General features: G+C 44.9%; 1 protein-coding gene across 3 annotated transcripts in view; it reads right to left on the bottom strand.

Annotated features, from left to right (window-relative positions):
* ERG (ETS transcription factor ERG) overlaps positions 1-16,271 on the bottom strand; it is a 109,732-nt gene that overhangs the window by 59,349 nt on the left and 34,112 nt on the right. For all 3 annotated transcript variants that reach the window (XM_082655076.1, XM_082655074.1, XM_082655075.1), the window contains exon 2: positions 2,805-3,022. In XM_082655076.1, coding sequence (XP_082511202.1) covers positions 2,805-3,022 — 218 coding nt within the window. The remainder of the gene's footprint in view (positions 1-2,804; positions 3,023-16,271) is intronic.

Consider the following 16,271-nt stretch of genomic DNA (forward strand, 5'->3'; position numbering starts at 1 on the left):
CAGCTTCGCAGCTGCCTGACAGACGAACGGCCAAGAAGCTTTCCAAGGTCAGCCGGCCGAGGAACGCGGGAGAAGCTTTCCGGGGGCCCGTGTCTTTCTTGGGGACTTGAAGCCCCTAGGCCAGGCTCAGGGTCACCTCAAGTCCCCCCACCCATCCCGAATCCCTGTGATGACCACCTCGGGCTGGGAAGGAGGCCCCAGGGCTTGGCCAGGAGGGCAGGTGGACATCAGCTCTTGAAGGGAAGCACAGGCCGGCATTGAAGGAACCGGTATTCACACTTCTCTCTTATTTATTTATTTATTCGTTTATTTGTTTGTTTGCTTATTTATCCATTCATCTATTTAAATTCAGCGAGAAGGAGAGGAAGTTTCATTTCTGCAACATTGTTCTCACCTCCTCATTCAGTCTCCTTTCTGAGGCTTGCTAAATCCAGACTGGCATTCCTGGAGCTGGCCCTAGGCCAGACTCCACAAATAAGGGCCAGGGCACGGCTCGCTCTGCCAGCTGCCAGCTGGAGACCATCTCAGTGCCCTCTGCCCGAAGCGTTCTTTCCCTCTCTCTCTAATTATTTATCTTCCAGTCTCTCCATCTCCATCTCTATCTCTCTCATCATCTCTCCCTTGCACACACAATCTCCCTCTCTCTCTCACACACACGCACACACACATACGCACACACACACATGCGCGCGCGCACACACACGGGCTGATGTATCTCCCATAGGTAGAAACTAGCCTTGGAAGAAGAACGCTTTAGAAATGCATCTTGCTCTTAATGCTCCCACCGTGACTGCCCCGGCAAGCGTGGGATCACGTGACTCCACCAAAAAATAGAATCCATCAGTGTTTACAGGGTTGGCTCCACAACTACCCTTTTATACAAACACCGCTACCTTCTTCAGAACAGGATTAACCTGCTTGCCTCCAAGTCTCAGAAACAGATACAGCGAACGGTCAGTGGAACCATTCTATCAGATGGATAGGATTTACCTGTAACATATATACATATAACGAGGAACTGGCCGGGACTCTGGCATCCTGGACCCTATGCTTGCCTTTTCTACCATGGTCCTTTCAGAAGTCTAGGAATTAGCCCCTTGACGAGGCCTAAGATGGATCTGCCTGGGCTTGAATTCCCTTTAAGGGACCAGTGCTGTAGCAAATAGGCAACATCAGAATTAGCGTTCCCACTTTCAAGAAGAAACTCGACGCGCAGAAGCGAACTGACTTCTCAGGGCCCAGGGACGTTCTGGCCCCTCCCATCTCCCTGTTTGGCACGTCCAGCCTCATGGTTGACATTCCCTCTGAGGGCTGTGACTTGGCACCTTCACGGACACCACACTAGAAGGTTGATGCAATGGTTTCCAGCACTTATAAAACATGACACTTATAAAAAACATATTTCGCATTAAAATATATACGTAGCAAAAAGGGCCTATTATAGCTGCGACAGAGTGGGGAAAATGCACTGGGTGTGGAGTCAAACACCCTTGATTGGAATCCAAATTCTGAGTTGCTTTAAGTGCTGATCTGGGTTAGCCAGAAAATGCCTGAGTCTCAGTTTCCTCATCCATCGAATGGGGATAAGCATTCCTCACAGGGCTGCCTGGAGGACTGACAGGCCATCAGATGTAAAAGGGCTTTATACATAGTAAAGCACTAAAACTTGTGAGCTGCTCTTGTGACTCTGGGCAGATCATACAAATTTAAATGCAATTATTCTTTCTTTGTCTTGAGATTTGATACGATTCTTTCTGAATATATATGGGGTATTATATCATAATTGAAATCAACCTGACTCTTCAAAACTACATCCAATGAAATGCTTTTGTGGGCTTCCCTGGTGGCACACTGGTTAAGAATCCACCTGCCAATGCCGGGGACACGGGTTCAAGCCCTGGCCCGGGAAGATCCCACATGCCATGGAGCAACTAAGCCCGTGCGCCACAACTACTGAGCCTGTGCTCTAGAGACCATGAGCCACAACTACTGAGCCCATGTGCCGCAACTACTGAAGCCCACGTGCCTAGAGCCTGTGCTCCGCAGCAAGAGAAGCCACTGCAATGAGAAGCCCCTGCTCGCTGCAACTAGAGAAAAGCCCGCACGCAGCAACGAAGACCCAACGCAGACAAAAATAAACAAACAGATAAATTTAGAAAAAGAAAAAGAAATGCTTTTGAGTGTCAGGGATAATACATTCGGTAATTCACTAATACATTCTAGGTGACCGCAGCATTATCGTGACAAACTCAGGAGAGTTAATACTTATGGGTGACACTGGTGCTTGGTTTTAAGTGTAAGTAAAGATGAGAAGAAAAAGCAAGCATCCAAAGAAGGTGACAGAGGAGAGAAGGTTGGGGGGCAGGGGGCTGGAGGACACAGAAAGTAGGTCCGTTAGCAATGTCATAGGGCTTGGACATATGCTACACTGCCTGGCCACTAGCTGACACTCTCCCTCCATGAAAACAGAAGACAGCTTTACTTTCCAGGCAATAAAAACCTCAGAGACAAATTCTGCCATATGTGGGCAAGGCCCCCTCCCACAAAGCCCTCACGTCTGGGAAGTGGAATTGAACATCTCATCTTCAAAGCGAGTTCTCGGTAAATGTACTACTGGTTTTACAACCTCTATCCTCCATGCAAACCACTGGAGAACACATTTTCTCAGCATTGCCCAGTGTTACTGTTCAATGCCCTGAGTTTCTGAAACCATCTCGGGGGAAGCGTGATCAATTTCCACTTTGCCTTTTCAAGGGGTGGGAAAACCAGAGGTCTGGGAGAGCAAGAGCCGGCGGTCTCCTTACCTTGAGCCATTCACCTGGTTAGGGTTACATTCCATCTTGATGGTGACCCTGGCTGGGGGTTGAGACAGCCAGTCCTGCTGAGGGACACGCGGGCTCATCTTGGATGTCTGTCCATAGTCGCTGGAGGAGGACGCGGTCATGTCCGTCTTGGCCAGGTGCGGCGTGCCGTATGCGCACTCAAACAATGACTGGTCCTCGCTCACGACAGATAACGCTTCCTGGACACCCAAAGAAACACACAGTCAGGACGTTCCAAGGGACAGTCATGCTTCAAAAAGTTGCTAACTGTATGGTCATTTCTAACTGGGACCCCCTTTTTAGGTAGTTTTTACGGTATCCATTTCCACCTTTCAGCAGCAAAAGGGAGCTGGCTTTCTTTCCCCTAGAGACGGTAAGAGTTGGCACTGGCCGACCTAGAAAAACTTTTGTGCAGGTCTCCAAACATCCCAGCCTTGACCACAGCCGTGCAGATAATACCCACTTTAATCTCAACTCAAGGAAGTGGAATTTCAAAGGTCTTAGAAGACATCCAATTGCATGTGTCATTATTTGACAAATGCAATCTATAATTCAAGCAGACAGGGTACAGAATGGTCGTGAAGATTAAAAAAGACATGTGACGGCTAACACCTAAGCATCTGGCAAAACTGCCACATTCCCAGGAGATTTTGAAGAAGAGCTACTTAGAAGAGTGAGGGGGAAATGGGGCACCAAAGGACACAGAGACAAAGATACGAATTTTTCCACTTCTAAGTTATTAGCTGAAATAGTTTCAAGTGGCGCTTCCATGACGGTGAACATCTGGATGATAAATGAACCAAAAAAAAAAAAAAAAAAAAAGCTGTGATTAGCCAGAGGTCTCCAAATACCAAGATGTTTAAAATACCTAGATCGCTGACTAGCTCTTTTTTTTTTTTTCCCCCTTACTTTCTATTCCTATCTTTGCTCATTTTGCATGATTGGGTGAGAAGAAATAGAAATGTGTCATTGTTAGAGCATTCTTCTGTGGTTTTAAGTCAAACAAGTGGTTAGCCTATGGCTAGGCGGACATTCGACAGCCAAATCAGCAAAGGCAAATTCGATTGGGAAATTTCAGCTACTGGAATGACGTATTGTGCAGCAACGACACAGAAGAACTACGAGACCATCCAACTTTGCTTTCTATAACCAAAACAGAAATCCATGTGGTAGTTCATGTTTATTTCAGTCCTTGGGCACCCTCGGTACTGCTATGCAGCTGGTGAGAAGCAAATGCTGTCTGGGTCACACATGTTTTTTAAATAGAAACTTTGGAGCCAGTGGGGACTGTGGAGACCTTCTTGTCCAAACTCCTCATCCCCCAAATGGGAAGATCTGAGACCCAGGAAGGTCGAGACCTCACCTTGAGGTGAGCTGCCCAAGATAAAGCAGGGATTTGGTGAGCACAATGGTGAGTGTTTTATCTTCAGTTCCCTCCTATCCCCACAGCCCAGGACACCCTTCTTATATTCCTTGGTTTCCGATAATTGTCTGCCTTAGCACTCCTTTCTCATTCTTTGAATTGATACTTAAATAAGTAACGATTTTCCCCCCACCCCCGTTAATAATAGAGCCCTACGAAGCAGCCTTTCTAAGACAGAAGCCCCCCCCTCCTTACGCAGAAGTGTCCGAATCTTTAGGGAACACATGCAATTTCACAAAGCACCCCCCAATCCAGTGTGTCCTCCCCCACTCCATCCCCCATCTACCCAGGGACCCGAGTACCTGAACTTCACTGCCAGGCACACTGTGCTGTGAACCAGTGAGCAGGGAGAATCAAAAGGAACAAACTCAGTGCTCTGGCTCTCAGAGTGGAGGCCAGGTGTCTGTGCATGGATAACCACCCCCCGCCACCACCCACCGCCACGGTATCTCTAAAATCTCTTAGAATCGCAGCCCTGTGACAGTTTGGGAAAGAGTAAGCTGGGGGTTTAAACAATAACTCAAAATGTAGAAAAGGATGGGTTGTGCCAGCCAGAGAACCAGAATCAGGCACAAGGAAGAAAAGAAAAAAAGTAAGGCATCTTGAACCGCCAGCAAAAGCAAACGCATCAACAAACAGACGGCAACAATCCGAGAAATGGGCACGGTAGATTCGGCGGGGGAGCCTGAGTCACGTGGCGCTCTCTTCCGGTCACAAACGGAGTGAGGGGATGTAAGGAATCTAAACTCACAGACATGGGTTTAAAAGTCAAATCGGCACCACAGACTTAGTGCAGTCCTGCTAATTAATAAAGGCAAAATTATAGCTTCTTCAATAAATTGTGCAAGACAGGGTCTCCTTTCCCATCGCGGCGCTGGATGGAATGGTTTTACGCACTCAGAGCAAAAAACAAGGCTGAAGGCTGCCTCCATTCTCCCGCCGGGTCCTGCAGACTCCACCAAGCCTCGGAGGGGAATACCATGCTATGTAATGTCAGCGTTGGCTCACCGGTGAAGAGAAACATGAATAAATGTGCGATGTGTATCAGAAATTGGCAGAAACAGGTTAGATATAAGGAGCAGGCTAACCTTTAAATCACAAATGAGAAGAAAATGGCTTTCACAACAAAAAGAGTAACAATGTTAAAATATGAGTATCTCCCCAAGATAAAGTAGGATATTCTCACAAACACAACCAATGACCAAATAAATGTAGCCTAAGATTTAAAAACTGGACCAAAATACTAGAACTGAAACCAGGCTTCAGTGTGTGCTTGGAGGGGGAGGAACCCATTCTCACATCTGGCAAAGCATTTTTCCACCACATGGCTTTCTAAAGAAAGAAATCAAAGTTAATTGAGATCGATTTAGGAAAAAAAAAAACTACAAAAGCTAGAGATAAGCGGGGGAGGGGGGGGACACACATCTTTTCTTCGTATCTTAAAATTCTCCTCCAAGTTAGTACTGAATAAAAATGAGAAAGGCCATATACTTCAGAATATCAAAAGCTGCTTTTGTTCGCTAGAGGAGAAGCAGTCTAAAAATGAGGACGCTTCAGGATAAACGTTTCATTTCCAAAGGGGTGAAACACAGTCCATATTCTGGAAAGACAGCGCATGCCCCAAAGTGATGCTAATTAAACCAAGGCAGGCAAGCACCTAGGGTTAAGTACAAGTCAGGAAAAGGAAACAAATGAATAAATGGAATATCTCACACACACACACACACACACACACACACGTGCGTGCTAACTTAGCACATCTGAACAATGGAGGAGTCAAAAGAAGCTGAAGGGTGGTCTTCAGAGACCTGCTTCAAAGATGACCACGAAAATTAACTGCTGTTCTTTAGAAGCAAACAAATGCTATGTACCCACAGCATGCCTTTGTTCACCCACTTGACTTTGTATATTACATGTAGGTTTCATCATCCCTTTGGTTGCAGTATGAATGACAGAGGCTGGTGCATAGGATTCTCCCACCCCAGCAGCACTGGGACTTCAAAGCAGGGAAAGGATCTAGCCTAGTAGGATTAAAACCAGAATGGATCGCTACACACAGGCTGGTAACCAGGAACACATGAGTCCCTCAACTGTAGCTCTGCAAGTGACTCTTCCTGGCCTCGACGGACGCTGTCCCTGCTTCCCTGCCGTCTGGCTTCCCTCCTTGTCTGTGGTCATCTCACCTACCTACCTGCCTACCTGCCAAAGCTGTCGGCAGATGCCTTAGGTAACGTCTATGGCTTATTCCCTCAGCACCTTCGGCCAGACGCGGGGACTTGCAAACTGCTTTGGCTACCTTATGACAGAGAATTCAAAAAAAAAAGTCCAAACCTGGCAGAAATGTGGCATAATTAATTAATATGCCCACCTCTGTGTTACTCTAAAAAGACATGAACTTTAGATTGGTGTGTGTGTGTGTGCGGGGTGTTCTTTTCTGTAGCCCCAAGAAAGCTGGGATATTTTGATGTGCCCGGTGGCAGGCTACCAATGCCATTTTTCATGAACTTATGAGAAATGCATAAATTCTAAGCGAACTGCCCTCAAACAAAAGGGACCGTCGTGTTAGTATACAATGTTTATTATTTCATTTGAATACTGAATATGCACCAATGACATGTGAGGACCACTTCTTCAGATTTTGGTCATCACATTTGACTGACAGTTCTAGAAAGTGAAGAGAACTCAACTAGATTATATTTCATACATGAGACTAAAATACGATTCTATTTTTTAAGTAACTAGATTTGGGTACAACAAAGGTTCCAAAATGCTTAGATTTTTAAAAAAATTAAAAGTCGAATGCACTTTTAAGCATGCTGACATTTCCAGCAAATGATTTCAGACAGCCTAAAACAGATGAATTTTTTTCTGTAACAGATGAATAGTTTGAGAGGCTCCTATGTTTCCAGCAAAAGAATTATAAAATAAGGGTCTGGGCTCAATTTTGCTCTTAACTTTTGATCCCCACGGTTCATAAAAACACTGAAATGTCAATCCAGGGAACCCAACATACTTAAATTTTCATGAAAATCTGGGCGTGGTAAAATGTTGAAACTAAGAAAGTCTTAAGGAATGATCGGCTCTCTTTCACAGCTGGAGCCAGTGAAGCATACCCAGGGAAATGATCCTTACGTCGTTTTCAAAAATCCAGAGGATGGCCAGAACTAGGCGTCCAGGGAACAGGATTCCCAAATTCACCCTCAGTTTCCTCAAGTCTTAGGTGCCTCAAATAGTTATGAAAACAAATGGAAAAACTAAGTGGAACAAGCATGTTAAGATTATGGTCATGCTTTAGAAAAAGAAATTCTTATAGAAGTCTTTGGTATCACAATACACTTTAGGAAGCCAAGGTCATCTTAAATCAATAGTCTGCCTTTCCCCCACACACATAACCAATCAGAATCTGGAACATCACATAACTGCTTACACTGCGATGAATAAGCCATCTTTTAGCCACGTTCTCTTGACTCATAAGCAGCTGATCCATCACATAATAAACGACGTTACCTTGGTAAGCACTTCGTATGCAGTATCCCTTTCAATCTGATTACACTGATTTTAAGATACACCTTTTTCCACATTTTACGAGCTCTGAAATCTGGATGCATCTCACCATCGATGGCATGTCATGCGTTATTGGCAGCATCTCTTCTCCTTTGACGGCCGGTAAAATAATGGTTCGTTTTATCATCAATGACATCTTAATTTTATGAAATACAGTCCTGACAATAGTCTTATAAGGTCAGGTGTCATTCCTGCCCACAGGTGAGAAAGCAGGATTGGGAAGAAGGGTAATGTCAACGTGAGGACAAGGTAGCAGCAGCGTTCGTGTCGGGGAGTGGAATCACTCCCTGAGGCTGTACACTCGCCACTCTGGGTGTGACCAGAGAAAGAACAGGTTGGGCTGATGGAGGTCAGATGCACAGGGCTTCACTGCCTTGAAACAGCTGTGGAAAGAGCAGAGCTGACAGCACAAATAAGAGACAGAACCACCTAGAAAGAGAGAGGCTGGTGGAGGGAAGAGGTGGGAGAAGGCTGAGGGGATAAATGCCCAGAATCCCAGGACTTCGATGGAATTAAAGGATCAGGAGAGTAAGTGGAAAGCCTGTTGGAAACTAGGAGGGAAATTTCTAAGTACAACACGCTCTCTTATGAGGCTAAAAGCTATGTAGCAATAGGTCCCAGATACATTTAATTAGTCTTTCTTACTTAATAGTTTAAATCAACAAATCTGTTCTTTTCATTGGTTAATCAGATAATTCAGACCCAAATTGATGGCCGTGTATTGGGGTGTGTTCATTGCAGGTGGATGCCTGGCTTCTCAATCAATACTGCAAGGGAAGAATAGGGCAGGTAGGAACACCATTTATAAATGTTAGAGCCAGTGCACGTGGTGGCCTTAAATGGATGTCTGCAGACCTAATGATACTGGAAAACTATTTATTAGGCTGTCTCAAGCCCAGTTGTTTATAGCTTCTCGGGCTTCCCTCGTGGCGCAGTGGTTGAGAGTCCGCCTGCCGATGCAGGGGACACGGGTTCGTGTCCCGGTCCGGGAAGATCCCACATGCCGTGGAGCGGCTGGGCCCGTGAGCCATGGCCGATGAGCCTGTGCGTCCGGAGCTTGTGCTCCGCAACAGGAGAGGCCCGCGTACCACAAAAACAAAAACAATTGTTTATAGCTTCTCTTCAAGGCAGAGTGCATGCGGTAGATGCTTCTGGAAAGTCTACTCCTAATCACATTCAGAGGAGAAAAAAGCAACACAAATACGTCCCTAGGAAAGACCTCCACTCCATGTGCCCAACAAAAGGCCAATCCTTCCAGAATTTTATTCTCAACGTGTATATTTTTGCATTTGAATATTGCCAACATCTCATGGGATGAGAAACTTCCTCTGACCGGTATCTTTTAATTACAACACAAAAAAAGCCAAACATTGTGAGTTAAAAGATGCATTGTCAGGCTGAGTGGGAATCATTTTGCCCCGTCTTGATATTATTTTCTTTCCTTAATTCTTCAGCGGAGGAAACATTAAAATCATATATTAAATGCAGCATCTAGCTTTGTGCTCACGTTTTTCTCATTTAACACATTGCTATTTTAGTCCTTCAAAAATATAAAAATCTTGGATTAACCTCAAAGGAAAAATGTATGTAGGCAAATGAAGTCCATCTAAAGAGAGTGTTTCCCCAATGTGGTATCGCTTCAGTATCAAACACGTTTACAACTGCAGTACCAGCCCAGCGCTAAGAGAATGAAACCCAGGACTGGTGCAGAGATACAGGCATACAAATATATTCATATACATGCATACACATACATATTTATATGCACATATATGCATGCTCACACACACACACATATGTCAATTTCCATACACATGCCTATACATACATAAATATATTCGTATTCACACATACATGCATATTCGTATGTACATGCACACATGCATAAACACAGACACATATTCATGCATATTCACACACATGCATATTCACACACACAGTCATACACACATACACACATACATATTCGAATATACAGATCTGCACATGCACGCATGCATATTCATACAACATACATATTCACACATATATGCATATTCATATACATGCACATATTTACATACACACATGCCTATTCATACAGACATTTACATACACACATAATACACACATATATATATCCATCTATCTCTCCATCCTTACTATCTTTGCTCATTGAGCACTTTAGAGGACCTGTACACAGTCCTTATTGGTCAGCAGACCCCCTAGGGAAGATGGTGCCTAAATGATGTAGAACACCAGGATTCTTCCCTTTTTGCCTTGATTTGTTTCTTTCTCAAACTCGAAGGTGCTTTTCCTCCCCTCAGCAAATCCCTTCAAGAAAAGACTGATCTGGAAACCAGTCTCCTTATGACCTTCAGACGAATTTCCCTGCTCTGAACTCACCGGATTTCTCCTTGGCTCTGAGCAGCGTAGCCAGTCCTGGGAATTCTCTTGCTCACATACTTCTCCCCCAACTGCTGCCTTTATGAAGATATGAGCATTTCCAGGGCAGGATCGTGTGTGTGTGTGTGTGTGTGTGTGTGTGTGTGTGTGTGTGTGTGTGTGTGTGTGTGTGTGTGTGTGTGTGTGTGTGTGTGTGTGTGTGTGTGTGTGTGTGTGTGTGTGTGTGTGTGTGTGTCCCCCTAGCATCCAAACAGCTTCTTAACATCACATTTTGTTGATGTTCCTATTAACCACAGAACTAAGTCATGAAATTATACGAAAGCCCCATCATAAATGCTGTAGGTCCAAAAACTTTTTTCACATCAAAACAAAGGAAAATATACTTGTGAGATGAAGTGTGCAGCCAGTGACCAGGAGTTTGGAAGCTAATCGCCCTGGCACTATAGCCTCAGCCATATGATCCTGGAGCACATTACTGCAGGGTTTTACCTGAAATCTACGTAGGCTTGAATTAGGGACTCTGCGTAGTTAGGCAACATATGAAATAAATAAGACTTACTAGAAAATGAACACTAGCAAAGCAAGGAGAGAAGCTTTCAATGGCTAAGCGCAAATCCCAGAACGCTTGCGGAGACTGGAGCATTGCAGAAAAATGTCAAGGAGAGAATAGTTAGGTTCCACATAAGGAGAACTGGATTTAAATGAACCTCAAAAAATTAGAAACCCAACAAACATAATTTTAAAACAACCCTTCTGTTTACTTTCTCAGTTCTATGCAGATGCTCTTTGAAACATTTGAAAGGAGGGTGAGATAGGAATATTTAGCCTGTCAATCAAGGTTTCAGGCATGCACGATGAGTTAAGTCTCTGGGTTCTACAGCACAGCATCCTGCTATAGTTAACAGTTCTGAATCATATACTCACAAATTTGCTAAGAGAGTAGATCTTATGTTAAGTGTTCTTATCGCAAAAAATATATAAAATAAAGAGGGAAGGAGGAAGCTTTCGTAGACGATGGATACATTTATGGCATGGATTGTGGTAATGGTTTCATGTGTAGATACTTATCTCCAAACTTATTAAGTTATAAACGTTAAATACTGTACAGCTTTTTAGTACGTCAATCAAGCCTCAGTAAAGTCATTTTTGAAAAAACAAAAGAAACAATGTGTAAGTGATGTTAATAGCCTCTTTGTTTTCCTACAAAGAAACACATTTTCCCCCCATAGGCTTCTTTCCTTCTTTAGAGATGAATAAAAAAGTGTAAAAACATGTGTGGAAACATCCTGTTTGTGTGTTTTAAGTCGGAATGAGTGCAAAGAATGCAGCACTACCCCCTTCAGATCCTTCTGCACCCTCTTGGTTTTGTGGGGGGCAAATTCTACTCCTGGCTTTCCATACTTGTTTGTGTTTTTCTAATCACTGTCATCACGTGACACTCAGAAAATTTCATCAAAAGCCTTCATCTTATTTGTATCTCATTTGAAATAACTCATTTGAGATGAAAAGATGATTTGCTTTTCACTTTGATCAGCAAATTTAGGATAAACAATAGAGATGCACCAAAATTTCGGAGACAGCACGGTAGAGCATGGTGGCCACTGGATTGGGGCTCCAAAGACCTGAGGTGGAAGCTGCCCTTGGTCACTGGGCCACCCTGGGACTTCCACAACCCCACTCTGCTCCAAATTCAGTCCCACGTGAGCTGCTGAGGGCTTGTTACAGACGCAGAGTCTGCGTGTCTGCAGCCCTGCTGAATCAGAATCCACTTCATAACATGAACCTGGCACACTCGCATATTCAAGTTTAAGTCCTGCTGCCTTATCCTCGCTTGAGTCTCAATTTCTTCAACTATGAAGGTGATGTTGATAAGAGCTGCCCCAATCCCAACCAGGGCTCCCAATGGGCCAAGTGAGCTAGTGTATGTAAAAGGTTTCATAAGCCTTAATGTTGCATTTCAACTATTATCCCATCCTAGAAAGCTGATGTGACTGACCCAAATTCTCCATGGGGTTCAAGACAGTGGCTTGGACGATCCGTTTCAAATCCTATTCTTCTAACAAGCCACATGCCAGGAAAAGTACATCGTCTCTCGTATGCCATTAGTCACTCATTCTTTGTTAAGTACTAAATTTAAAAGTCAGGTATCTTTATTTAACATGGGGAGAAAGATGAGCTGGCATCTTTGCTTTTATTGTCGAGAGCATTTAGTCCAATGTGATTTAGCCTTTATGGTGCCCGGTCCAGTTTGTACATGGGTTTTTCGTTGTAATTCTACATTAGTTTGTTGGATGTCAATTCAATGTAAGTTTTGTGTGGAAAGGGATCTGGATTCCCTGTTGAAAACTGTGGCCTCAACAGCTGGTACGTACCCTGGCATGTTGTTGTTCTCTACAAGATGAGTGGATGAATGGATGAATAGGTGAATGTATGAATATACCACGTTCTCATAACACAATTCCCATTCATTTCCCTAAAATTGCACACAGCACACAGCTGATGTTCCTCAAACTCCCCAAAAAAGTCTTCTCTTCCAGGATGTGGGATCCACGATGCTTTTCATCCTAACTTTCCCTAAAACCTCATGAGATTTTTAACAAACTTGGACAAGGAAGTGATTCTACGGCAGTCTTGCTAAGAGGCTCACGGAACTCTTTTACTCTTCTGATTTCTGCAGCTCACTCAGCCCAACCCAGGTTGGGCTGCAAGTGATTCAGGTTCCAAGAGGCACAGAGGACGCTCAGAAGGGCACCGCCACGCCCACAGGGTGACAAAGTCATTAGCAGTTTTCCTCTATTGGAACAGCCCTCTCTAAACCCCAAGGGAGAGATGGTACATCATACCTCTCACCTCCAGGAGCTCCATGTAAACAGGCAGCTCTATGCTTGGCCTTTTCAAAACATACATTCAGACGCTAAAAATACAGTGCACTGCACATCTGGAATGTGTCTCATCCATGAATCTCTGACACATGGATTCACTGTTTTCGAGAAAATTCCAAGAATTTTATTCATGAGAAAACTTTGGCACAATGGGAAACGCTGGCAAGCATTAGATAGCAGCAGCAGATGTGCTGGCCTCCGCCCCCAGGCCTGCGGCTGGTTCAGCCCGTTTGCATCAGATACCTATCTCGTGCCTTCAAACTACCAACTCAAAACTCCCCATAAAAGAGGGAGGCCTTAAGTTTATTAAGTGATGCGGTTCCCCCCACATGGGACACAGTACCAGATGCACTCTGCAAGTGTCGGGATGGGCACGTGGGAATTTAAAAGGGACAACAGGAACACAGGGTCACTGGTGTGAGATGCAACTGCTCCCTGTGCCTCGTGCCCTGCAGCCACCGCCTCCTCGTCTGTTACATGAGGGTCTGGTCTCCTGATGTTTCCTTCCTGAGGTCCCTCCTTGCGCCAAGATGAAATCTACTGTATTTAACTAGTGACATTCTCTTCCTGCCGGGGCCAAACCACAGGCCCCACCTTCTCCATCTCTGAGCAGCTATGTGCCTAAGGGGAAAACCTATCACCTGGGGAGCTGCGGAAAGTTCCTATGAGTTCAGGTTCAGAGTGAACTATGGGCTCTTTCCAGGCTGCCCTGGGTTTTAATTTCCTCTGGATAACTTCTTCCATGCTCATGGTGGGAGGGTAGTCAAGACCCTGAGAGCTCATTTCATGTCTTCAACTGCCATTAGGACCTAATCTCCTGCACGGGAACTCTGGGTCTGTTTAGAAAACACATCAGCCACAATAAAATACAGTTCTACTAACAAAAAGTCTTACAGAGACTGGGAGTCTCGTGGCGGGAGGGAGCGTACGTAAGAAGCCCTCACTTTTCCCAAGGTGCTCCAGGGACCTCCTTCCTCTCCTTTCCATCCTCATTCCCAAGTAACTGTTGTCAAGGGCCACACAACGTATAAAGCAGACATGAACACAAACATTTTCTTTTCCTTAGACACCAACTCTAAGGAGTTGTGGAAAGAGCCGAGAGCTCACCCACGGTGAGGGTCCAGCCCTGCCAACCCTCACTTCGGCTCCACGAATGATGACGCCTCTGTCCCTGGGGCTGGGAGGCTAAGCCTGTGCTTTGCACCAGATTTTCTAGCACATAGATCCGTGCTGGTGGCTGCACAGGAAGGGGACCCAGGAGCTAGGGTATCATGACCTTTGTTCCCGCTCTGCGCCGAGCTCAATCTCTGCCTATCATGTAGTTCAGGGCACGAGAGAGGACCCCGTCATCAGAACACTTTTCATGCACCAACCAGCTGGTTACCAGCGAGACCTGATTTTTACAATTCTGGGAGTGTTGATCTCAAAACCTAATACGTTTGAATTATGCACTGTAAACTCGTCCAAGAATTTCAAACCACGTATACATATATCATACGCAATGAGGCTCTCCTGAGCCCCTCTGTAAATTGGTCTCTTTAAAAATCTGTAGATTCTTTCCTACCAAAACCACTCTAACCTGCAGAAAAGCTTGGCGGCCTGAAAATCTTCATGATGTCTACCCTAGGGTCTAAACTTCGGTTTTTAGATTGTCTCTTTACTTGGACCTCTTTACTTATTACGCTGAATCCCCAGGGAGGAAGCAGAACCATGAATGTCCATGTCTACCCACCTTTTCCAGGAGAAGGAGGAAGTTTCCAGGGCTCAGAACTGTGTGCAGTGTCATATACATGTACAGGCACAAAGAGAGCTGCTGGACAGGTGAGGGGTCTGTGCAGATGTATCTCCTTTCCGAGGGGGTGGAGTTTCCTGTCACCCACCCATCTAATTTGCATAATAAGCCTTATGGGGCGGGGGCACATCTACTTAAAAGGGCAGCTTACTTAGTACAAAGGATGATTTGCCGTCCTGTCTTCCAGTCTGGTAGACTTGCACTGATCACTATTTGCAAGCAGAGGGACACTTTAAAAATTTAAACAAGGTGTAAAGAACTGTGAACCTTGCTTTTCAAAGTCTGATCCATGGACCAGCAGCATCAGCATCACCCGGGACTTTGACAGAGAAGCAGAGCTTCACCAGGCCCCACCCCAGAGCTACTGAATCAAAATCCTATTCAACAAGATTCATAGGGGGAATGGCAGGCACATTTAAGTGTGGAGAACTGGGTGAGAGGGTGGTCTAAGTTTCCCAAAAGAAAGAAAAGGCAGGGCTGCGTGAGAAGGGGGAGGAGGAGAGGGCAGACTACTTCTTTTAATTAGAGTGGTCAGGGAGGTCTTCTTGGAGGAGGCGAGCCCTAAGCAAACTTGAAGGAGGCCCAGCGGTAACAGAACAAGGCCAGAGGTGGTTTGAGGGTGGGACACAGGGCTCAGGAACAGCCAAGGAGGGCTCCTATTGTCACAGGAGAGGAGGGACAGGAAGCGCTAGCAGTGGACAAGGAGGTAAGCCAGTTGCGGCTGGGGGTCGTTGGCAGGACCTGGGCGGTACTGCGAGTGAAATGGGAGCCTCTCTAGATGTCTTGGCTAAAAGCCCAGGGATTGTCTTCTTTCCTAAGATATACTAATATTTTCCACCTCGTATGGGCTGTGCAAAGAAAATACTTTCTATCTTTTGAGTTTTATTATTTTCTTTTTTTTAAAACTTTTTATTTTATATTGGAGTACAGCCGATTAACAATGTTGTGATAGTTTCAGGTGCACAGCAAAGGGACTCAACCATACATATACATGTATCGCCTTCCATTCAGGCTACCACATAACACTGAACAGAGTTCCCTGTGCTATAGAGTGAGTTTTATTATTGGTTGGCCAAAATGTTCATTCGGTTTTAAGTAAAAATAAAAGACATTTTTCATTTTCACCAAGAATTCTATTGAACAATGGATTCACCAACACAACGAACTTTCTGGCCAGCCCAATATTTTCAAAGCTCAATGTGACTTGCATGCATGTATCGTGCACACCACGTGTACACCAAAAGCCACACCTCACAAAATGTTACGGCCATCCTTTGCTCCCCATACAGTGGGGGCTTCTGTTCGTCATCATACAGAGAAACTGTGGGAATTCAGAATATGTGTTTTTCATTCAGAGAGTCTGTAAATGGCCATGACCGCTGTTAAAAGGTTTTGCACAGACA

The sequence above is a fragment of the Grampus griseus genome (genome assembly GCF_964374135.1).
Source record: "Grampus griseus genome assembly, chromosome: 5".
Lineage (NCBI taxonomy): Eukaryota > Metazoa > Chordata > Mammalia > Artiodactyla > Delphinidae > Grampus > Grampus griseus.